The 23,799-nt window shown below is 38.0% G+C and overlaps 2 protein-coding genes across 12 annotated transcripts in view; one reads left to right on the top strand and one right to left on the bottom strand.

The window, feature by feature from the left end:
* Positions 1–1,178: 1,178 nt before the first annotated feature.
* On the bottom strand, positions 1,179–10,029 carry NDUFB3 (NADH:ubiquinone oxidoreductase subunit B3). The gene is made up of 3 exons (XM_032404864.1): positions 9,933–10,029; positions 3,516–3,657; positions 1,179–1,473 (listed from the first exon to the last, which is right to left on the bottom strand). The coding sequence occupies exons 2-3, from the start codon at positions 3,653–3,655 to the stop codon at positions 1,317–1,319; spliced, it is 297 nt and encodes a 98-aa protein (XP_032260755.1). The 5' UTR covers positions 3,656–3,657; positions 9,933–10,029; the 3' UTR covers positions 1,179–1,316.
* A 34-nt stretch (positions 10,030–10,063) lies between these two features.
* The window catches only part of FAM126B (family with sequence similarity 126 member B), an 85,568-nt gene continuing 71,832 nt past the window's right edge, over positions 10,064–23,799 (top strand). Inside the window, exons 1-3 of one of the 11 annotated variants that reach the window (XM_032404834.1) lie at positions 10,064–10,161; positions 11,170–11,203; positions 20,751–20,863. The gene's annotated coding sequence lies outside the window, so the exon portion shown is untranslated. The other 10 variants (XM_032404780.1, XM_032404774.1, XM_032404826.1 and 7 more) reach the window with 10 other exon arrangements.

Raw genomic sequence — 23,799 nt, forward strand, 5'->3', positions numbered from 1 at the left:
TTAAAAATTCGGGGCAACTGGGTGGCACAGTCAGTTAAGCCTTCAGCTCAGGTCATAATTTCAGGGTCCTGGCATAGAGTCCCATGTTGGGCTCTCTGCTCAGCGGGGAGCCCGCTTTTCCCTCCCCCTCTGCCCTTCCCCAGCTTGTCCTCGCATGCTCTCTCTAATAAATAAATACAAAAAATCTTTCTTAAAAATTTAAAAATTCAGTGTGGGAAGAATGTGTAGTTTGTTGTTAGAAATACAGAAAAAAAAGTCAAACTTTTCAAATTGTTGGGATAATGAGGACTAAGGGTAGATAATATCACAATAAAGAAAAATGAACATGATACATGGATATGTCAATCAGAACTGGACAGCAAGTGTTTTACAGTATAATCTAAAGCACTTTCAGAGGATGCTAAAAACAGCCAGGCTAATTCCCATTTAAAACCCCGTTAGAGTACACCCATGTTCATAGTAGCATTATTCACAATAGCTAAAATGTGGAAGCAAACCAAGTGTCCATCAATGGATGAATGGAAAGGCAAAATGTAGTATATACATACAATGGAATACTATTCAGATTTAATAAGAAATTCGACCCATGCTACAGTATGGATGAAACTTGAAGACATTGTGATTAAGTGAAATAAGCCAGTCAGAAAGAGACAAATACTGTATGCTTCCATTTATATGAGGTACCTTTGAGTAGCCAAAATCATAGAGATAGGAAGTAGAATGGTGGTTGCCAAGGGCTGAGAGAAGGGGGAATGGGGACTTATTGTTTAATGGCACAGACTTTCAGTTTTAAAAGATAAAGAGTTATGGGGATGAACGGTGGTGATGGTTGCACATTTTGATTGTATTTAGTACCACAGATTGCACACTTAAAAGTAGTTAAGATGGCAAACTTTACCACACTAAAAAAACTTGAAAAAACAAAAAACAAAACCTTTTAGAACATATCCATTTGTTCAAATATATGCTGGCTTAGTGCCATATGCAGAATGCACTACTGCTGGTACTCAGTCTCCCCCCATATTTCAAACCAAATCTGATAATGGCTTGAGACATTTTTTAAAAAGTAATCTCCACAGCTAACATGGGGCTCGAACCCATGACCCCATGACCAAGAGTCACATGCTCTGCCAACTGAGCCAAGACATTTTTTTTTTTAAAGAATTATAAAAACAGACTAGCATATATATTCTTACTTTATTAAATCTTACTAGTATTCTTTAAGGGAAAAACACACAGACGAGTAGGCTACATTGAAGAAATCTTATTTTTATAAGAGAATTAAGAAGCCTTTAAGATACTTCCAGGTATTATCTTCAGTGATGCTTCTTATCTTTATTCTTGGACTCCAGGTAATATTCCGCCCCTACAGCTACCACAAATGCTGCAAATCCCCATTTGAATCCTTTTAGTAACGCACCAACAAAGGAAACATTGTTTGCAAAGCCACCCATGTATCTCCAAGCTTCATTGCTAGAGGAAAAAAAGGGAAAAATTATAATCACACACAACTTATATACATTCACTAAAACAGATTTAATTTTCATCCTAACAGACTTAAATGCAACCTTATATAAGATATCTAAGTGGATCACAATAGGAGTCTTTCTGTGATATAAGATAATTAGGTCTATACGCCCACATTTCACATATAAAACAGAAGAAAAAGACTTGATTTCACTGTCATTAATACTTAGGATTTTATAGAATTCCCAAATGCAAGACTCACTTCAGCCTATTCATTAGAGGTCAGGTGTGTGGCTTTGCCCATACCAGTCATTATAGCATTATTTAAAGAGGAAGTTAGAAACTTGGGCATTAAACTTTGCTCTGTCACTTAGATTCACAACCTTTTAGGCTAGACAAGTTAGGGCCTGCTTCCTCTTTTACTCAATGGTGATTACTATCTACCTTATAGTGTTGTTATAAAGATTAAACAGGTAATGTATGATATATTCTGGCACAGAGAGTATGTAACACCTAATATTATTATTCTTCCAGAGAATCAGAGTTTTTTCCTGTCATAGCTGCCTGAGCTTTAGAATATGGACTTCTAAAAAAAAAAGAGGACTGACTTACTGCTCTGGCCATCATTCTGAGTATCTTGAACAGAGAAGTAAACAGAATTCAGAGAGCTCTAGTGAAAAAAAAAGTCTTCTCTCACAGGTAGGGATAAATGAGTGGAAAAAATTATGTTATATAAAAAAACCCCCACTTAACTCTAAAAATCTGACTTAGTAGAAAATATGAGAGCTAATCAAATCTAATGCAGATACCAAAACCAGATAAAGACATTAGAAGAAAACTACAGGGTAATATCCTTCATGAACAGAGATGCAAATATTCTCAACAGAATTTTAGAAAATTGATTCTAGCAATATATGAAAGGATAATATATCATGATGAAGGGTTTACCTCAGGAATGCAACATTAAAAAAAAAAAAGGAATGCAAGATTGGTTTGATATTTTAAAATCAGTAAGAGTAATTATTCATATTAACAGAATGAAAAAACTGTATGAGCATCTCAACAGATGCAGAAAAAGCATTTAAAAAAAATTCAACACTCAAGAGAAACTCCACAACTTGATGAAGGGCATCTATGACCACCCTACAACTAATATACTTAGTGGTGAAAGACTGAATGCTTTCCCCCAATTAGGAACAAGGCAGGGGCTCCTGGCTGGATCAGCTGGTAGAACATGTGACTCTTGATTTCACAGTCCCACATTATGCAGAGATTACTTAAAAAGATTAAAAAAAAAAAAGGAACAAGGCATGGATGTCAGCTAACAACACTTTATCCAACATTATACTAGTAGTGTTAGCCAGTGTAATAATGCAAGAAAGAAAGAAATCTTTACAAATTGAAAAGGAAGAAGTAACACTGATTTTAGACAAAATGATCATCTATTAAATTCTAAGAAATTTGTAAAAAAAAATCTGCTGGAACAAAAATGTGAATTTAGCCAAGAAACAAGATACAAAGTTGATATATAAAACTCCATTGTATTTTCACATATTAGCAAAGAAAATTGACAATTTAAGTTTAACAATACCATTTACAATAGCATAAAACACGGAATAATTCAGGATAAATTTAACAAAATATACACAAGATTTGTTTTTAAAGCAATAGAACACTACTGAGAAAATTAAACAGAATCTAAACTGTCCATAGACTGGAAGATTCAATATTGTTAAGATATCAATTTTTTTAAGTTTTTATTTAAATTCCAGTTAGTTAACATATACAGTGTAATATTAGTTTCAGGTGTACAATATAGTGATTTAACTTGTTAAGACATCAATTATCCCCAGTTGAGCTCTGAGTTAATGTGAACCCAATTAAAATTCGAGCCACTTTTTTGTAGAAACTGAAAAGCTTGTTTTAACATTTAAATGTAAATACAAAGAACCTAGAATAGCTAAATAAATCAAAAAAAAAAAAAGAAAAGGAACATAGATACTGATCCTCTAGAATAAATTCTATCTAAATTATTTAATTGTTCTTACCGGCCCCATGGATCCCTTAGCCCTCGTGTAGCCAGCCTCTCCTGGACAACTGCTAATGGTGTCCCTTCTATCTTCCATTGTTTATAATCTGGAAGTTCCAGTTTACTAGGGCCGTGTTCATGCCCATGTCCGTGGGCCATGTCTAAAGGATAAGATTAACATAAAAGAGAACTATGCTGATTGTAGATATCAAATACCCAAACATTTGTTAATGTTTTAAAAGGAAAGCCAATATAAATACTTGAAAATTCTGAGGTAACAGGTTTTATAAAAAGCATCCTATTACATAACTAGTGTATATTCACAGTTAGGAAATACACATACAAAATATAAAAAAGAAAAAAAATCAATAATCCCACCACTTGGGACACCTGGGTGGCTCAGTTGGTTAAGCGGCTGCCTTTGGCTCAGGCCATGATTCCGGGGTCCTGGGATCGAGCCCCACATCGGGCTCCCTGCTTAGCGGGGAGCTGCTTCTCCCTCTGCCTGCCGCTCCCCCTGCTTGTGCGCTCTCTCTTTCTCTTCTCTCTCTGACAAATAAATAAATAAAATCTTTGGAAAAAAAATAATCCCACCACTCAGAGATAACCATTTCCTATTTTGTTCCTTTCTTCATTATAAGAACAGCTCACATTTATTGTGCCTTACATGCCAGGTGCACCAAAGTGCTTTAACATGTATTAATTCCATTACTCCTAAAACAACCCTTTGAACTTAAATTACAGTTATTATCACCATTTTACACATGAAGACAATGAAGCTCCAACAAGGTAAGGAACTTTCTGAAGGTAACAAAAACAGTAAACGGTACAATTGGTCTTGAACCTTGCAGTTTGGTTTCAGAGCCCTTGCTCCTAACTTTTTTTTTTCAAAGATTCTATTTATTTATTTATTTATTTATTTATTTATTTGACAGAGAGAAAGAGAGAGAGAGAAAGCAAACACAAGCAGAGGCAGAGGGAGAAGCAGACTCCCCGCAGAGCAGGGAGCCCGATGTGGGGCTCGATCCCAGGACCCTGAGATCATGACCTGAGCTGAAGGCAGATGTATAACCGACTGAGCCACCCAGGAGCCCCTGCTCCTAACTTCTAAGCAATACTGTTTCCTTCTTTTTAGTCCTTTCACAATGTGTAAATATGCATCATGAAAATGTACATATTGTTTTGTTACCTATGTTGTTCAGAAGATTCTTTTAAAATGCAGTGTTATTGTGTTTAAATATCTATGATCACATGAACTTTTTATGTAAAGAGTCAGATAGTAAATATCTTAGGCTTTGTGGACCAAGAGGTAAAATCAAGGATATCTTGTAGGTAGTTATATAACAAGAGAAAAAAAAATTTATTGATAAATTCAAGATATAATAATAACTGAGTACAATTTTTTGTAATACAGGTCTGATGAAAAAAATGAAATTCCCTTTTTTGGGGATAACATTTTGCTTAACTGGGGCTCAAAGTTAGGGTTCCTTAGCAAGTTCCTTCCAAATGTTCATCTGTAAAAAACATTCTTAGCTCATGGGCAGTATAAAAACAGGCAATACGCTGGATTTGGCCACGGGCTGTGGTTTGCTGACTCCTGAACTACACCAACAGAGACCTTAGGACCCCTAAGGCTCCTTAAATAAAATATGCCTGTAATGGTTATAAGACTTCAGTTTTACTAGTGTTATTTTTTTTTTAAGTTTATTTATTTATAATCTCTACATCCAACATGGGGCTCGAACTCACAATCCAGGGATCAAAAGTCACATGCTCTACCAACTGAGCCAGCCAGGCACCCCACTAGTGTTATTTTTATAGATAATGTAAAAATAAACTTCAGTTCAGTCCCGAGTTAAATTGCTATGAATTTAAAATTAAGGAGGTATGAATTAATGCCCCTTTTGTATAAGGTTAGCAGTAGCAATTCTATAATCACTGCTCTCCAGAAATAAAACCAAACCAAATAATTACTACCATTATGTCTGCCTTTATAACTCTGAAGAGGCCCAATAATAAGGCAGGGCTCTTACACTGCATTTTAGAAGACAGAGGTAATTATTAGATAGTGTTTACTAAAGATACATTATGTGAAATGTTCATTCCATTAAACGATAGTTCCCAGAATATTGGGGGGGGGGGAGTTATACATAGTAATTCTGACAAATTAACCAACACTGTATATTTAGACATATTAAGATAATCACAAAACATTATTTTGATGTTTTTTACATTCAGAAAAAGAATGAAAACCAATACCCACCAAACACAAGTTAAAACAACATTCACAATTTCAAATGAAACATTTGATCTATTATTTCATTATTATTTGGTGGATTCAATAATATAAAGGAAAAAATGGGGCGCCTGGGTGGCTCAGTCATTAAGCATCTGCCTTCAGCTTGGGTCATGATCACAGGCTCCTGGGATTGAGCCCCACATCAGGCTCCCTGCTCAGCGGGAATCCTGCTTCTCCCTCTCCCAGTCCCCCTGCTTGTGTTCCCTCTCTCGCTCTCTCTCTCTCTGTCAAATAAATAAATAAAAATCTTAAAAAAAATTTTAAAAAAGGAAAAAATTACGGTTTCAGATTTCAGGCTGATTTTGAGATTCAATACATTATTATAAAAGAAATATTTAAGAAGTGTTTAATTAGAAGGATATCTTGGTTTCTTCAAACCATGTTTTCAAAAAAAAGTTTTTTTAATGTTTCATTCCAAAAATCTTTAAAGAGATTGCAAGACAAACCCTTATTTTGGCAAATATCAATTCTAGAATATTAACCCTAATTGAGTATCAACATACTTGGAAAAGAATACAAGACAAATGTCAAAATCTTTTGATGAAATAGTTTGATTTTGAAAATAAAAATTGAGGGGCTCCTGGGTGGCTCAGTTGGTTAAGCTCTTGATTTCAGCTCAAGTCAGGATCTCAGGGTTGTTAGATCAAGCCCTGCGTCAGGCTCTGCGCTGGGCATGGAGCCTGCTTAAGATTCTCTCTTTGCACCCCTCCAACTTAAAAAAAAAAAGAAAAGAAAAATGGAAGCATTACCATATATGAAGGCTATTTCAAAGTTACAATATTACTATGTTCAAAATATTAAGTAATTTGGGAGATAGATCTTTGAAAGAAAACATGAAAGTATCATATTAATTTCTCTTAATTTCCTTTAATAAATTCAATGCATTTTCTCTTCTACCTCATTAAAATATTTCAGAAAGTGTCCCTTTATAGGCATTTACTAAATAGAATATTTCAATGACTTTTCAAAGAGCTGAACAACACAATTTCTAGGGAACTTTTCATTTTCTTTTTAAAATTATTTCTACTTCAGAATAGCCATAAATCAAACAATGATATCATGATCACTTGAAGGAAGTTTGGAATTCTACTTCAGTGTAGACTTTGGTGTATACAGATTTAATCCTGGATGCACTATTAACAGCTATACACTTCTGGGCAAATAATTTAATCTCTCTGAATTTGTTTCCTCATATAACATGAGGATAAAACCTACCTTGCAAGATTGTGAGATTTGTGGAAAACACAATGTGATGTGTTTTCCACTTTCACACCCAGGTGGTGAGAATGTGACTTAGCACAACCATTGTGAAAAACTGGTCTGACATAGAAATGTCAAACATTTGAATACCTTATGGTCTAGATCTGCACTATTCAATATGGTTTTCACTAGCACTTGAAGTGTGAATAGTGCAACTGGGGAACTAGAATTTTTATTTAATTTTTTTTTTTTTTTTTTTAAAGATTTATTTATTTGACAGAGAGAGATAGCGAGAGAAGGAACACAAGCAGGGGGAGTGGGAGAGGGAGAAGCAGGCTTCCCGCAGCGCAGGGAGCCCGATGTGGGGCTCGATCCCAGGACCCTGGGATCATGACCTGAGCCGAAGGCAGACGCTTAACAACTGAGCCACCCAGGCGCCCCTAATTTTTATTTAATTTTAATTAATTTAAATTTCAAGTCGGATTCTCAAATCAGTTACTGGAAAATTTTAAAGTGTGTTTGGAACAATTTAGGCATATGGAGCTACTTTTTCAATTGTAAATTTTGCAAAATATAAACACAGATCAAGTGTTTATATTTATGAAAACTTACCATACAAACATATTTAAGTGTAAAATACATCGATTTTGAGACAGTATGAAGAAAAGGTAAAATATTTCATTAATGACTTTTAATACTGATTATATCTTTTTTTTTTTTTTTAAAGATTTTATTTTATTTATTTGACAGAGAGAGACAGCGAGAGAGGGAACACAAGCAGGGGGGAGTGAGAGAGGGAGAAGCAGGCCTCCCGCTGAGCAGGGAGCCCAATGTGGGGCTCGATCCCAGGACCCTGGGATCATGACCTGAGCCGAAGGCAGACGCTTAACTGACTGAGCCACCCAGGCGCCCCAATACTGATTATATCTTGAAATAATACTTTGAATATACTGGGTTAGACAAAATAACATAATTAAATTAACTTTCTTTTTACCTTTTTAATATGGCTACTAGAAAATTGTAAATTACATATGAGCCTTGCATTATATTTTCATTGGACAGCACTATTATAAAGAAAACTCTTACATGCGTGTAACTATATACATATATATATTTTAACAATAGATATATTTTATAAGAATCTTTTTAGCCAGATTGTTTATGTGGCTAGCCCCAAACTGTAAACAACCCAAATATCCAACAATAATGGATTATTTACGAAAGTCACACTACAGAATACACAACGAAAAACTACATGCAAAAGTATGAACAAATCTCACAAATAATGAACAAGGGGTGAGTTTAAAAATACATACACTTTGATCCCATTTATATAAACTGAAAAACCAGATAATTCATTTTTTTTAGAAATGCACCATACATGGAAAGATTAAAGCGAAAAAAGTGAATGTTTATCACAAGTCAGGATAATGGTTACCTCTTGGTGGAGGAGACAGAATCACAGAAGCTCATACAGAGAGCTTCTAAGGCAGTGTTTTTCAATCTATTCTTAATTTTTGCACCCCAAAGGAGTTTTTTCAGATATTTTTTTCCTTATCACATTCCTACTCCCCTGCCCCAATTAAACTGTAATACCACGGATATACTGTATTTATCTGCTAATGTACCATGGCTCTTTGGAGGGCCTCAAACCACTGTAGTCTTTAAGATTTTTTTCACCTCTCCTCCAAGAACCAATTTTCATCACTTTGAAGGATAATCACCTCTGCTGAGAATGCAAAGTCCTAAGTTATTGGCAATGTTTTCTTTTCTTTTCTTTTTAAAGATTTTATTTATTTGACAGAGACAGACACTGCGAGAGAGGGAACACAAGCAAGGGGATTGCGAGAGGGAGAAGCAGGCTTTCCGCTGAGCGGAGAGCCAGCCCCACGCGGGGCTCGATCCCAGGACCCTGGGATCATGACCTGAGCCGAAGGCAGACGCTTAACGACTGAGCCACCCAGGCGCCCCGGCAATGTTTTATTTTCTAACCTGAGGGGTGGTTACATAGGGTTTGCTTAATTGTAATTCTTTAAATGTATTTATATTTTATACACCCTTCTGCTATTTCACAATAGAAACTAAAATTAGATAAATGACAAATTATGCCAAGGACTCAACACTGGATAATTATTTCAGTTTCAGAACTGTTCAGACAAAAAACAGTAAGTTTATTAGTTCAACAAAGAAAAAACATATCTAAAAAGCTAGCTACCTGTGCTTGGAGTGAATCTCTACTTTGGTGGAGATCAACTCCACCTCCACTGGGGGCTGGCATACTTTCCCTAACTAGAAAATAAAAGGATAATGCCACTTATAGTACATGTAATTTTATGGCTTACCCACGACTTTCAAGTATATACCCTAACTACACCTCATTTTTAAAATTGTGACTAAGAACATTAAAAAATAAAAGACAAGTGAACTTTTCGTGTCCCCTCCAGTCCCTGCACCTACTTATATGCAATTTAAAAATAGTAATCCCTCTAAAAATGGATGTGATTTTTGTACCCTGCTTTTTTCACTTTAACGTTATCATAAACATTCACACCAGAAAAGCCTTACTTAAAACCATACATGATTGTTGTGAGGCAGACATTGCAATTATTCTTATTTTACAATTCTTCGAGTTGGAGCTGTTTTGCGTTTATTCAATTCAGAGGTAAACCACAAGACACAGGGCGAGGGTTTGCGGGTGGGAAAAAGAGGAAAAAAGCATACGGACTTAACCACAGTAATTCTCACCGCATCCTTCTACAAACTACCCCTCACTATCCCAGGACTTCATTGTCCTCTATTGCTAGTTCTTCGATCCCCTTCCCTCGAGGTATATACTCTCAAGACCATTCTCCATTTAGTCTCCCCTTTTCTACAATCCCCAGAACAAAGTCTCACTCTAATTCCTGATTAAGAGGCCTCCCACCAACTCTAATTTACCTGACAGCAATCCGACCTCTCACGACACTCAATAGTCAATCCTCCAGCCGGAGCCAAGCGGAAACGGAAGTTGTCTCCTGGAGTGCCTTACGGCAGGAAAGCAGAGGAGCCATTTAACGTTCCGCACTAGGTCACGGATTCCTGCGCCGAGTGGAGAGGACATGAAGGGTGCTGGGTGCTGGAAGTCGATATTTTTTCCGCGCATCTGTGCATAGGTGGTCTGACTGAGGTAAGAATAACTGTAGAGGACAGAATGGCAGGGAAGAGGCGATGTTTTCCTTGCTTGGAGACCGGAATCCTTAGACACTGCACAGAGGGGAGGGCCGCGAACATGCTCCAGCCAATAAGTGAGGCAGTTGTTAGAGCGTGTAAGCACCCAATAGGAAGGCTGGTTGTTGCGCTGCAGTTGGCAGGCTGCTGCGGGAGGCGGTGGCGGTAAGAAGCCGGAGGCAGCCGGGTGACAGGTAGGCGGCGGCGCTGTCTTTGGGGGACGCAGAGTGCTAGATCAGGAGGGATTTTCTTCTTTTCGGGCTGCGGGAACTATAGAGGGCATGTGACGAGGGTGGTCTGGGAAGGCGGTAGCTGGAGTGTTGGTGGTTCCGGAACCTCGCGTAGACCTGGTAGCAGCTTGGGAGGGTCGTGAGGAGAAGGCAGCTGAGGCGGGTGGAGGCTGAACCTTGCGGGGCGATGTGGGGGCCTAGGGTGTGGGGGGCTGCGGTGGCAGTGGCAGAGAGAGGAGAGAGGCGGGAGCAAGACGATATCGTGAGGGCTGGAGGAATTCTCTTGCACGAAGCTCCAGGAGAGAAAAGGACGCGGCATTGCAGGCACTGGAGAGAAATCCTAGGAATTGCTTCTTATGGCCATTTCTCGGGGTGGGAAGGGTGTGTGGAGAAGAAACATATTTACTGGCGGTCAGATCCTTCAAACTCTTTATAGCTATACATTATGTAATCCTTGGCTATTATTTACCCAAACAACTAGCTTGTCGCCCTTGGAAGAGGAGGTCTTGCAACCTATTGATGTGTCAGAATAGTTTTTTTCGTTGGTTTGAGTGCTTTCTACCTCGGCAGGCTCTGTTATCGAAGAAGCATGAAGGATAGGAAAAGCTTATCCCAAATACGGACTTGGGTTGAGAGATACGTTAGTTTGAGACGAGCAGCCAGGTTCATGTTTTGCAGTTCATGAATTTGTTTTGAGGGTCAAGACTGATGATAAATAATTTTTTTTTTATCTTCAGGAAAGTGGAGAGCCTCAAAAATCTATAGTAGAAGGTAAGTGCGAGTTGGAAAATGACTAGAAAATTAGTTGCTAGATTCCCCCACACATACATATTGTAGATGTGAGGGACTATGAAAATAAGGTGGCGGTTTGAAGGGGGATAGGGTGGGGGAGAAGTCATCTTTTAAGTAATTTGCTTTTTACGTCTGATAAACTAGTTATGAATTATTTCTTAGGTTTAGAAAGTATGCTCTTTGAACCTCTCCAGCTGAGGTAAAGTGTATTTACAGACACAATGAACTGTAAATTATTATCTTTTTCTGAGTTTTTATAATTGTTTGCACAATGGAATGTAGAATAAAATAGGAATTTCATTCAGTATGTGTTACAGAAGGACGAACTACATTAAAAATTAGATTTTATAGCACACTGGAAAACTTTAAAAGAAGCATTATAAATTGCTAAAATGTAAGCTGATTGAAATGTAGCCTTTAGCTGAGAAGGATTAATGTAGTATGAGCAACTGTATAATTTTCCTTTTTGTATTAATGATAATTTATATTAGTATATCCCAGAACCTAAATTAAAAGATTCGTTTTTTCTGTAAATATCATTTGGCAAAGAGAGGTGGATCATTAAAGTTTGTTCTGAAATGTTGAGAGTACTGAGATATTTATTAAGATTTCAGTTAAAAATTTTGATACCTGGGTGTTTCACTCTTTGTCTTTTTACCTTTCTGCAAGAGTAATACTATCTCAGTCGCAAAGAATACTTTCTATTTTAGGTGGAATTCTGTAGTGTGAGTACCTGTAAATAAATCTCTGCTTTTGTGCAGGGTGGTTTGAGTGTGTGCCTGTGTGTTTCTGTGTGTTTCTGTGTGTATCTTCTTCTTATGTAACCAGCCTACTAGAGCTGTCTTAGAGAACTAAGGGCTGAGTTTGAATGGCCAGTAGGTGTCATTGTAGAATGCAACAAAGTTGAACATTGAGTAGGAAATTACCAAGTGATTTAAGAAACACTAGTCAGAATTAGAATATAATAATAATTGGCTTATTATTTATACACCATTAGAAGCCTACTTTTCTGACATATTTCAGTATCAGAGCTGTTTATAAGGAATTTGAAACACTTGCTGTAAAGATGTATAATTTTTGCTGTAAAATGGGCCTTCAAAGCTTTTTAAATCCAACTCTTAAGCCATCTTGACATGCAATATGGATTTAGGTTGGTTTGTTTGTTTTTAATACACAGTTCTGGCGTTTAATAGTTTATTAAATTCAATTAAGATTTTCAGCTTTGCTGAGCTTTAAATAGAAAAACCAATGCTACATAATAAAAAACTAAAATGATAAAATATGGACAGAAAGTCTCTAGACAAGTTATCAGCTGCACCAAAAAAAAGTACTTTGCTGTTATTTTAATGCAAGAACAGAGGAATTTTTGTCTTTCATTCTCTGTGGTTTCTTAGTTTTTTTGATGTCCAAAATAGCTTCTTTTTATATTTTTATCTGGCTAGTAGACTATGTGCCTTTCTCAGGATGGTGAACTGAATATTTGTCATTGTCTAAAATATAACATCATGAATTCTGGAGGGAGCTGACACAGAAAGCTCTGAAGGTGGCTTACAACTGGTGTGAATATAGCCCTTACCTGCAGAGCCTTCTACTAAGCTCTTGTCTCTTTGTAGCTCTGGTCCTTTGCCTGCAATTTAAAAAATAGAGTTGGACCTAATTCAGAAATTCTCCTGAAGGTGGAGAGTTACATATGTATCAGAATAATCTAGGAGTTTAGAAAAAAAGGCACACATACCTATCTATTATATCACCTCCACTTCCCTTCAGAATCTTAGTGGTAGGGGGAATGTGAAGGGAGGTAGATATATTTTGAAGGAAAAAAGATCTAGTAACATGGTTTATCACTGGCTTCCACTTTAGAATTATTGATCTAATTCATGGCTCTCATACTTGTGGTATGAAATAGCAACAGTAGTTTTCACTTGAAAGAAAGGGCTGCTAAATCTACCAATATTTTTATAGTCCAATAAAATTCACCATTTAATGTCATAGCAGGTCTAGATTTTCTAACCAGCAGCTAAAGTTGCCAGAAGTAAAAATGGTCCTGAGTTAAGTTTTGGTTTGGATTAGTTTTTACTTGGCAGTTAGCTGCTTTCCATAAACCAAACTAATTTCTTCCACAATTCAGACCTGTGCTAATTTGCACAGATGTTTAATCATATCTTGTTTTCTTAATGTCTCTGAAAGCCATCTGGTTTTAGAATTAAATAGAACTGGAAAATAAAAATTGGATGTTTTCTTGATTAAAGTTCTTTTTGGGATATTGCTATGATATAATGAAGATATGCATTTATCTTCTGTGTAAACATTCACTCATATATATGTTAATATATGTTAAAACTTGAAACTGGGGGCGCTTGGGTGGCTCAGTCGTTAAGCATCTGCCTTCAGCTCAGGTCATGATCCCAAGGTCCTGGGGTCCAGCCCCGCATTGGGCTCCCTGCTCCACGGGAAGCCTGTTTCTCTCTCTCCCACTCCCCCTGCTTGTGTTCCCTCTCTCGCTGTGTCTGTCTCTGTCAAATAAATAAAATCTTTAAAACAAAAAACAAAAAACAAAACAAAAAAACCTTGAAACTGCGTATGTGTTGACTTTGGGCCCTGTTTAGAAATTCATGGTCCATCTTTAACAAAGTCTAGACTTTTCTGTTTGGGTCTCTGCCATGGAGACAAGTATAAGAAAAAGCAGATGAGTAGACTAATTTTGGAGAAGGATATTAAAACACAATAATGTATTAAGAGGTATGACTTTGATCATTTATAGAATTATAGTTCTTTCTAGGTTTGAAATGTAACTGCTAAAAAAAAAAGTAATAAAATATGGTAAGTGACACCAGTTTATTGAATGGCAAAGCATGGGTTACAAAATAGTTATTTTGTTCTTTTTTTTTTTTTAATTTTAGCTTTTGTCAGTTGTTGTTTTTTTTTTTTTAAGATTTATTCGACAGAGAGAGACACAGTGAGAGAGAGAACACAAGCAGGGGAAGTGGGAGAGGGAGAAGCAGGCTTCCCACTGAGCAGGGAGCCCGACGCAGGGCTCCATCCCAGGACCCCGGGATCATGACCTGGGCCGAAGGTAGACGCTTAACGACTGAGCCACCCAGGTGCCCCAATAGTTATTTTGTTCTATGTAAAACATTGAACTCCCAAAAATGTTAGAATTCAATTTATCTATTACTTTTGTTATTATGGCCCCTTAACTCTTTTTAAAATTGCATATAATTGACATAATCCTTGACTCTTGATAGTGCTTGGTTCTTAATTAATATAGATTTTTGTTAGCTACTAAGATTTGTCAGTTAACTTCCTTAAATTCCTTTCCCCATATATTTTTTTGGAAAAAATGTGTGGAGGGAGTTGGATGCTGAGTAGGGAATGAAGCTAATAATTTTTTAATATTCTTTTGTATGGAAGATTAAAAGCAATTTTTTAAAATCAGACTTTATTTTTTAGAGCAGTTTTAGGTTCACAGCAAAATTGAGCGGTAGGTACAGAGACATACCACATACCCGCCTCACACACATGTAGCCTCCTCCATTATCAATATCCCCCAGAGTGGTAAATTTGTTACAGTTGATGAACCTACATTGATACATCATTATCACCTAAAGTCCATAGCTTACATTAGGGTTCAGTCTTGTCTTTGTACATTGGAGAAATGCAAAATGATATGTATCCACCATTATGGTATTAAACAGAGTAGTAGTGAGGCTTTTTAACCAGCATGTATTCTTTTTGTAGTTCTTTCTTTCTAATTGAAAAAAGGAGTGGGGAGTATACTCCTGTCCTTTCTACTTGATGATTGTAAAATCTAAAGTTAATATGGACTTGCAGTCTATCACAGTACTTACTGTTTATTGTTTGTGGAAAAAAAACTAGAAGGTACAAATGTTTCTGTTCAGAGTTCTGTGGTCAGATCTCTTCTTATTCTTTACCTTGTCCCTCTGATTTCATTTGCTCAGTTAGCATCTAAATATGATTCTTAAGTCTGTCTTTAATCCAGAGCTTTTTCTTGATCTCTGGTTCCTATTCTGTAAATCTAATTGCCGGCTAGATGAGGATGACCTGCAGGCCCCTCAAATACAATATGTATAAAAGTGAATTCATATTTTACCTTCTGCATTTAACGTGCTGAAGCTAGAACCTGGTATTACCTTTGACACTTTATTCATATATCTCTCATGTCAACAACGCTAGGTTCTGTTGACTCTACCTTCTTGCTACTTTTTAAATTCCATTTACTTCTCTCGATTTCTACAACCTTTAGAAGTATGAAGAGTTAAGACTTAGAGGTGTACCATCTGGATTAGAATTCCAGCTCCACATTTATAGCCTCAATTTGTCATTAAAAAGAGTTGTACAACTGCACAATTGCATTCTTGGGCATTTATTCCAGAGAAATTGAAACATATTCACATAAAAATCTGTACATGAATGCTCATAGCAACTTAATTCCTAATAGCCCCAAACTGGAAACAACCCAGATGTTCTTCAACAAGTGAATGGTTAAACAAACTGGCACATTTATACAATGGACCAGTATGCAGCAATAAAAAAGAATAAACTGTTGATACGTGTAACATCGTGGAAGAGTCTTAAGTGAAAAAAAAGCCACTCTCCAAAGGTTACATATTGTATGATTCCATTTATATAATGTTCTTAAAATAACAAAATGATAGAGATGAAGAGCAGATTAATCGTTGCCAGGGGTTAAGGATCAGGGAGAGGGGAGCCTCTTGATAGAACAGTCTGTATCTTGATTGTGGCAGTAGTTACACAAATACACATATGTTATAAAATTGTATAGAACTACACAAACACACACACGCAGACAAGTGAGTGGTTATATAACTGCTGAAAACTGAATAACCTCTGTAGATTGTGCCAGTGAGAATTTCTTGGTCTTGATATTTTACCATAGTTATTCAAGATGTTACCATTGGGGGAAACTGGACCAAGGGTACCTGAGACCTCCTGGCACATATTTTGGGAACTTCCTGTGAGTCTATTTATTTAAAAAAAAAAAAAAAAATTTAAAGGGTAATTACATTAAATGAGCAAATATAAGTAAAGTTCTTATTACAGTATTTAATGCATTTATGATGCATTAAATACTGTATAGAGTAAATATAGTAGTAGTGGCGGCAGCAGCAGTGATAGTTTAGGCTTCTAGCCTCTTTCTAGGCTTTTCACTAGGACCATTCCAGCAGTCTTTTTTTTTTCTTTAAGATTTTATTTATTTATTTGACAGAGAGCGCACAAGCAGGGGGACTGGCAGGCAGAGGCAGAGGGAGATGCACATTCCCCGCAGAGCAGGAGAAGCCCAATGTGGGACTCGATCCCAGGACCCTGGGACCACGACCCGAGCCGAAGGCAGTTCCTTAACCAACTGAGCCACCCAGGCACCCCATTCCAATAGTCTTATGGGTCATCCTGGAGTCAGTCTTTTCTCCCTCCAGTCCATTCTGTAGTGCAACCAGAGTGTTCTTTCGGAAGTACCTATTACATATTACTTATTTTATGCAAAATACTTTAATGGCTCCCTGTTGTACTTTCATACATTAATTTCAGTTTTTTTTTAATAATAGTGGAATGAAGCATTGGAGTCAGCATAACCTCCAGGATACTACAATAGGTGAATTAAAGATAAAAACAGAAAAATCTTGAGTGATTTTTCTCATCTTAAGGAACTATTAAGTATAAAGTTATTAGGGTTTTTTGTTTATTTTAGTTTTGGGGGGCTTTTTTGGTATTGGTGCCTAACACACTACATCAAAACTTAATGACTTAGGGCAAAGAGATTTATTATTTTTCATCATCTGTAGGTTGACTAAGCAGTCCTTCTGTTGGTTTCACTTAGCTCTCTCATGTAGTCGAATCTGCCTGGAGAATTGACTGAGTTGGAAGGTACAGCGTGTCCTCACTCACACGTTTGCACTTGGTGCTAGCTGTCCGTTAAAGTGCTTCAGTCTTCTCAGTGTAGCTTGTCTTTCTCTAGTAAGCTAGTCTGGCAACCTTACATGGCATTTTCATGGTAGCATTCTAAAAAGGTGAAGGTAGAAGCTACAGGGCTCCATGCTCTCTTTAGGGCTTAGGCTTTGGAACTTACATAATGTCCTTTCCATCACATTTCTGTTGGTCAAAGCAACTCGCAAAGCTAGCCTAAATTCAGGGGAATGGAGAAATAGAAAAAGACCTCTGTCTCTGTCAGTTTGGGCTGCTATAACAAAGTATGATAAACTAGGTGGCTTAAACAACAATTTATTTCTAACAGTTATGGAGGCTGGGAAGTTCAAGATCAATGTGCCAGCAAATTGTTTTTCTACTGAGAGCCCACTTCCTGGTTCAGAGAATGCTGTCTCTCATTGTGTTATGACATGGCAAACGGGCTAAGAGAGCTCTCTGGGGTCTCTTTTATAAGTACTCATCCCATTTATGAAAGCTCTACCTACTCATGACCTAATCACCTCCCAAAGTCCCTACCTCCTAATACCAATATATTGGGGGTTAATATTTCAGTATATGAATTGTGGTGAGACACAAACATTCAGATTATTTTCCATTTTCTTAATGTAAGGATGAAAAGCAGTCCAAAAAAATGACACTTTCACTAAGATTTGAAATATTTGTTGAGACTTAACCAAGTACAAATAAAAACATAAGTACAAAAGATGTTAAATGGCAAGCTAGGTAGGGCAGGTTCAAAATCTTTATGAAGTAGAATAGTCTGTGTAATATGTGGGAAATCAACCTTATTTGATTGTTATGCATACAACAATATTACTGAAAACTTGAAGGAGGTTATTCTGTAGAAAGGTTACTGATTTTTTTATTTGGACAGCTTTTAAACAGCTGATTTAACATCTTTCATCAAAATGTTTATTTTTCCTAACCTCATTTTCATATAATTTGGTCTTGCCAGTCACAGTTTTATAAGCTACATTACTTTTCTAGAACATAACTCCTAAATGTTGGCAAGAAATTACAGTACTGCATTATGAAATCTTGTCACTGTACCAAACTACTATAAACACCCCTCCAACTGAGCTATAATGGTGCTGTACCTTCACAGAGTATAGGCTCTTTGTTTAGTCTTGCTTCCTACTCTATCCCGTTTCAGTGGAAATGTCTTACATTTTATCATCATTAAGTTGAAGCATAGCTGAGATGGCTCTTGGCATCTTAGACCACAGATTTGTTGCTGGAGTCTCTTTTTCACCCTATCAGTGAGGAATTGTGTTTGACTGCTAGATACAGAGATAAGAAATAACCATTGCTTAAACAAGATAGTAGTTAATTTCTTTGTCTTGTGAAAAAAAAAATCAGAAATTGGCAGTCTGGGACTGATATGGCAACTCCAGAGTTGTCAAGGATCCAGGCTCCTCCTGTCTTTTTCCTATGCCATTTTTAGCTTGTGGCTTCTATTCTCAAGGTCACAGAATGGTTGCTGGATATCCAGTCATCATATCCAAGTTCTAGGCAAAGGGAAGGAAGAAGAAAGGCAGAGAACTAAAGGGGCACACCTCTTATCTTTTAAGAAACCTTTCTAGAGTTACTCACACAGTATTTCCTCTGATCTCATTTACCAGAACTTAGTAATTTGGCCGTATTTGGCTATAAGTGAGGTTCAGAAATAGTTGAGCATATAGACTATATCAGTGGGGGTGGGGGTAGGCATCTGTATTGGGTGGGAACTAGTAGTCTTTGCCATACTTGCTTCTCTCTCTGCTGAGTCTGCTGCTGACTGCCCAGTTGTTGCTTTTAAGGCATTCATCCAATAGAATTGAATTAAGTACTGTGCTAGGCCTTGTTAGGAACTAGAAATGCAAACACAACTGAGGAATATTCCCTGCCCTAGAGAAGCTGTGGTTTAACAATAGGACTAATAAGCCTCTACACAGTTTTCTGGGAATGGAAAGTATTAAGTACTGTGTGCTGTTAGGACAGTTACCACTGTGATTCTACCTACCTCATCAATTTACAAGCAGCTTAAGATGGAGAGGGAGAGGTGATTGCTTTGAAAGAGCAATATTAATGAAAAGAAATCAGTTGTTCTCTGTTTCCTAAGGAGAGGGAATGAAGGCTGTTTCCCTTCTCTAAAGGCTAGAGAAAGAGGTCCTAAAAGAATCACTTGTGATGTTTTTTTGTATGCTTAAGAAGAGAGACTGTCGTTGGAAACTTTTTTTTTTTCTCCCAGCATGGGGCAAAAGCTCTTTAACCAGAGATATGTGGCATGGAGTAGTGATGAATATAAATGATGTTTTGATGTCTGCAACAACTCTAATTTGATGTGAAACCACCTGTGATATCTGTTGGTGACCCAAGACATAGAAAATACTGTGGATTTTTTTTAGTTGTTATTTTGCTTACATTTATAATCAAATGAAATGATAAATTTTAGAGATTAAAAATAAAAGAATGATATGGGGTGCTTGGGTGGCTCAGTGGGTTAAGCATCCAACTCTTGGTTTTGGCTCAGGTCATGATCTCTTGGGTGGTGAGATGGAGCCCTACGTCAGGCTCTGTGCTCAGTGGGGAGTCTCCTTGAAGATTCTCTCCCTCTGCCCCTCCCTCCACTCGTACATGCTTCTCTCTCTAAAATAATTAAATAAGTCTTAAAAAAAATTAAATAGAAATAAAAAGAATGATATAATTTTCTTCCCATCAAAGTTTATGAGTTTTATTCACAGATTCAGGGGGGGTCTGTGGACTCTAGGTTGAGAATTTGTGAATGAGGGGGAAAGAAAGGGCTTTGAATGGATACCGGCTTGTATGCTAAGAAAGGCTTTAAAGAGGAAGTGACTATTCATCTGAGTCTTGAAAGAGTAAGGCGGTTAGGTTAGAGGGTATTTGAAAGGCATTCTAGAGAGGAGGAGAGTAGCTTAAGAAAATGCATGGAGGTGTGAGATAGGTTGGCATGTCATGGAATTATAGGTTAACATTGATGAGGGACATCTGTGTTGAGCCAAGGTGTAATTTCTGTTCCTACTGACTGGGCCATTTTGTTCATGAGCATATTAAGCAAGTACAGTGACAGACCCTGTGTAGCCAGTCCTTAGATATTTACCTCTGGTCATCTTTCTTTTCAGGCATGGTGAACATGTAAATCTCCTGTGTTTCAGGGCCACCTCTGTATCAGCGTAATGCCAGCATCTCATATGGAACCATATGTAAACCAGGCCGGAATTTTTCTTTCTTTGATCATATGGAACTCTGCAAGTTCATAGATTAAGGGAATGTTGACATTTAGTAGAAGTGTGTGCCATGGGTGTTTGAGCCATTTGTTTTTAAGGCTTATTTGTGCTTCCAGGGCCTGTCCTAACCTTATATATAACCTTTTATAGTCAGGGTCAGCAACTTATGTAGTGGTAATAACCGATTTTCAAATAATGGCTTAAAATTAAAAAAAAAAAAGATTTGTTTTTTCTCATGTAAAATGTTGAAAGTCTGGGTGACTGCAGGGCAGCTGTTTTCCATATGATGGGTCAGCAGTACATGTTTATATTTTTCCCTGCTTCTATTTTCATAGTGGCAAGGGAAGAACAGGCTGGAGAGTGCATACTGGCATTTAAATGCTTCCACAGGAATCATTTCCGCTCGTTGGTCAAAGCAAGTCAAGAGGTCACATCTGACTTAAAGAAGGTAGAGAACTATCATCTCATGTGCCCTAAAGGATAGGAAGAACTAATGTCTGGTATAGTATCACTTCCACTTAATGATGTAATGCTGCTAGGACATTCAACTTTATTGCTTGGTGGGTTAGAACACCCAGTTCTTTAAGGTAGATCGGGTCACATGGTCACTTTGGTGCCCCGTGGTCATTCTCTATCAGAACCCAAAAGCCAAGCAAGGAGCTCTTTCTCAAAAGTAGCATAACCCTCTACAGAAGAGGGCATAGCTTTATTCTAAAGCAGTGATTCTCAGGGCGCCTGGATGGCTCAGTTGGTTAAGCGTCCAACTCTTAATTTATGGCTTAGGTCATGATCTCAGGGTCGTGGGATTGAGCCCCTGTCAGGCTCTGCACTCAGCATGGAGTTGGCTTGGAATTCTCCTTCACCTGCTCGTGCTCTCTCTCTCTCTCTATGTATATATATAAATAAATAAAAAAATTTTTTTTTAAAGATTTTATTTATTTGACAGAGCACAAGCAGAAGGAGAGAGAGGGAGAAGCAGGCTCCCTGCTGAGCAAGGAGCCCAATGTGGGACTCGATCCCAGAACCCTGGGATCATGACCCAGGCCGAAGGCAGCCACTTAACCAACTGAGCCACCCAGGCGTCCCAATAAATAAAATATTTAAAGCAGTGATTCTCAACCAGGGGCAATACTGCTTCCCAAGAGATATTTGGCAATGTTTGTATACATTTTGTCACAACTTGGGAGGAGTGCTACTCGTATCTACTGGGGGAAAGGCCAGAGATGCTGCTAAATATCCTACCATGTACAGGACAGCCCCTTGCAGCGTTAGGAGTGAGCAACCTCCTAATTGTGCCAAGGTTGAAAAACCCTATTCTGTGTGGGGCTTTATGCCTAGGTGGTTTGTGTTGTGATTCTCTTATCAGGGCCTATTGGTAGCTTTATATATCTGCCACAGACATTTCAAACAGCACTGAGTTTGCTGGATCCTAAGGCCCAAATAACAGTATCTTGCCCTGCCACATTGGCCTGCTACACTGCCTTGTCATGTCCTGGGCCCCATTTAAAACTGTCAGCTTTGGGGTGCCTGAGTGGCTCAGTCGTTAAGCATCTGCCTTCGGCTCAGGTCATGATCCCAGGGTCCTGGGATCGAGCCCCGAGTTGGGCTCCCTGCTCAGCAGGAAGCCTGCTTCTTCCTCTCCCACTCCCCCTGCTTGTGTTCCCTCTCTCGCTGTCTCTCTCTCTGTCAGAGAAATAAATAAAATCTTAAAAAAACAAAAACAAAAACTGGCAGCTTTATTGGCTATTCCAGAAATGGGACAGAGCAGCACTTTAAAATAATGGTTTATTTTGTTTCCAGAATCTAAAGAGGTCCACCAAGGACCATGTTTCTTTCTAAGTGGTGATGATGGGCTGAGCCATGGCAGCATGTCCTTTTGAAGAGAATGTCTTGGTATTTCTGGACACTAGATCCCTAGGGACTTCATCAAGGTCTCAGGTTCCTAAATTACTGTGTGATTCTCCACTCTCTGGCATACCTGTATCTTTCCAAGGTATCTCACTAACCCAGGTAAAATAAGCATGATGTTTTCAGTGTAACGAACAAGTATAATATCCTGTAGGTTCGTGAGATGTTCAGAGTTCCTGTAGTCTAGGTTGATGAGACATGGCTTCACCACTTACTAGCCATGTGACCTTGCACAAGTGATTTAACCTATCAGTGACTTCTTCATCTAGAAGATGGGGATGAGGACAGTACCAGCCATATGGGGTTTTTATAAACAGTAGATGAATTTTTAAAAATGCTTAGAGGGGGGCACCTGGGTGGCTCAGTTGGTTAGGCATCTGCCTTCGGCTCGGGTCGTGATCCTGGGGTCCTGGGATCGAGCCCTGCATCAGGCTCCCAGCTCAGCGGGGAGCCTGCTTCTCCCTCTCCCTCTGCCTGCCTGCCTGCCTGCCTACTTGTGATCTCTCTCTCTCTCTCCCTGTCAAATAAATAAATAAAATCTTTTAAAAAATAAAAAAATAAAATAAAAATGATTAGAGGATGCCTGGCTGGCTCAGTCAGTAGGGCATGTGACTCTTGATCTCAGGATTATGAGTTTGAGCCCCACATTGCGTATAGAGATTACTTAAAAATAAAATCTCCTCCCCCAAATAAAATCTTAAAAAAATAAATATGCTTATAATAGTGCCCCACATATAATAAATGCCGTATAAATATTAACTAATAAAATAATACTAGTAATAATACAGAATCTTTATGGAGAAAATATAAGTGGGTATTTTTTTTAAAGATTTTATTTATTTATTTATTTGAGAGAGGAAGCGAGACAGCCTGAGAGCAGGGGGGGAGGGGTAGAGGGAGATGGAGAAGCAGACTTCCTGCTGAGCAGGGAGCCCGACATAGGACTCAATCCCAGGACCCAGGGATCATGACCTGAGCTGAAGGCAGATGCTAAAGTGACTGAGCCACCCAGGTGCCCTGAGGTGGATATGTTTTTAAACTTAGCATAGGGAAGGAATTCATTAAGAAACAAAAAGCATAATGCTATAAAGAAAAAAAGATTGACAGATGTGACTAGCTGTTTTCTTAATTTGTAAATCTAAATTTTTCTTTAAAGATTTTGTTTTTTGACAGAGAGAGACAGCGAGAGAGGGAACACAAGCAGGGGGAGTAGGAGAGGGAGAAGCAGGCCTCCTGCCGAGCAGGGAGCCTGATGGGGGGCTCGATCCCAGGACCCCGGGACTATGACCCGAGCCGAAGGCAGACGCTTAACGACTGAGCCACCCAGGCACCCCTGTAATTCTAAATTTTAAAGATAAGCTCCTTTGTATACATTTAATTATATTTAAAATTAGAAACAGTACATCTGTTTTCTAGTAGTATTCCAAAAGGAATAATGGTCATGATAAGAAGAAAGGAAGAAATATTTAGGCACTT

This window comes from Phoca vitulina, unplaced genomic scaffold, assembly GCF_004348235.1.
Source record: "Phoca vitulina isolate PV1807 unplaced genomic scaffold, GSC_HSeal_1.0 scaffold1, whole genome shotgun sequence".
NCBI classification, from domain to species: domain Eukaryota; kingdom Metazoa; phylum Chordata; class Mammalia; order Carnivora; family Phocidae; genus Phoca; species Phoca vitulina.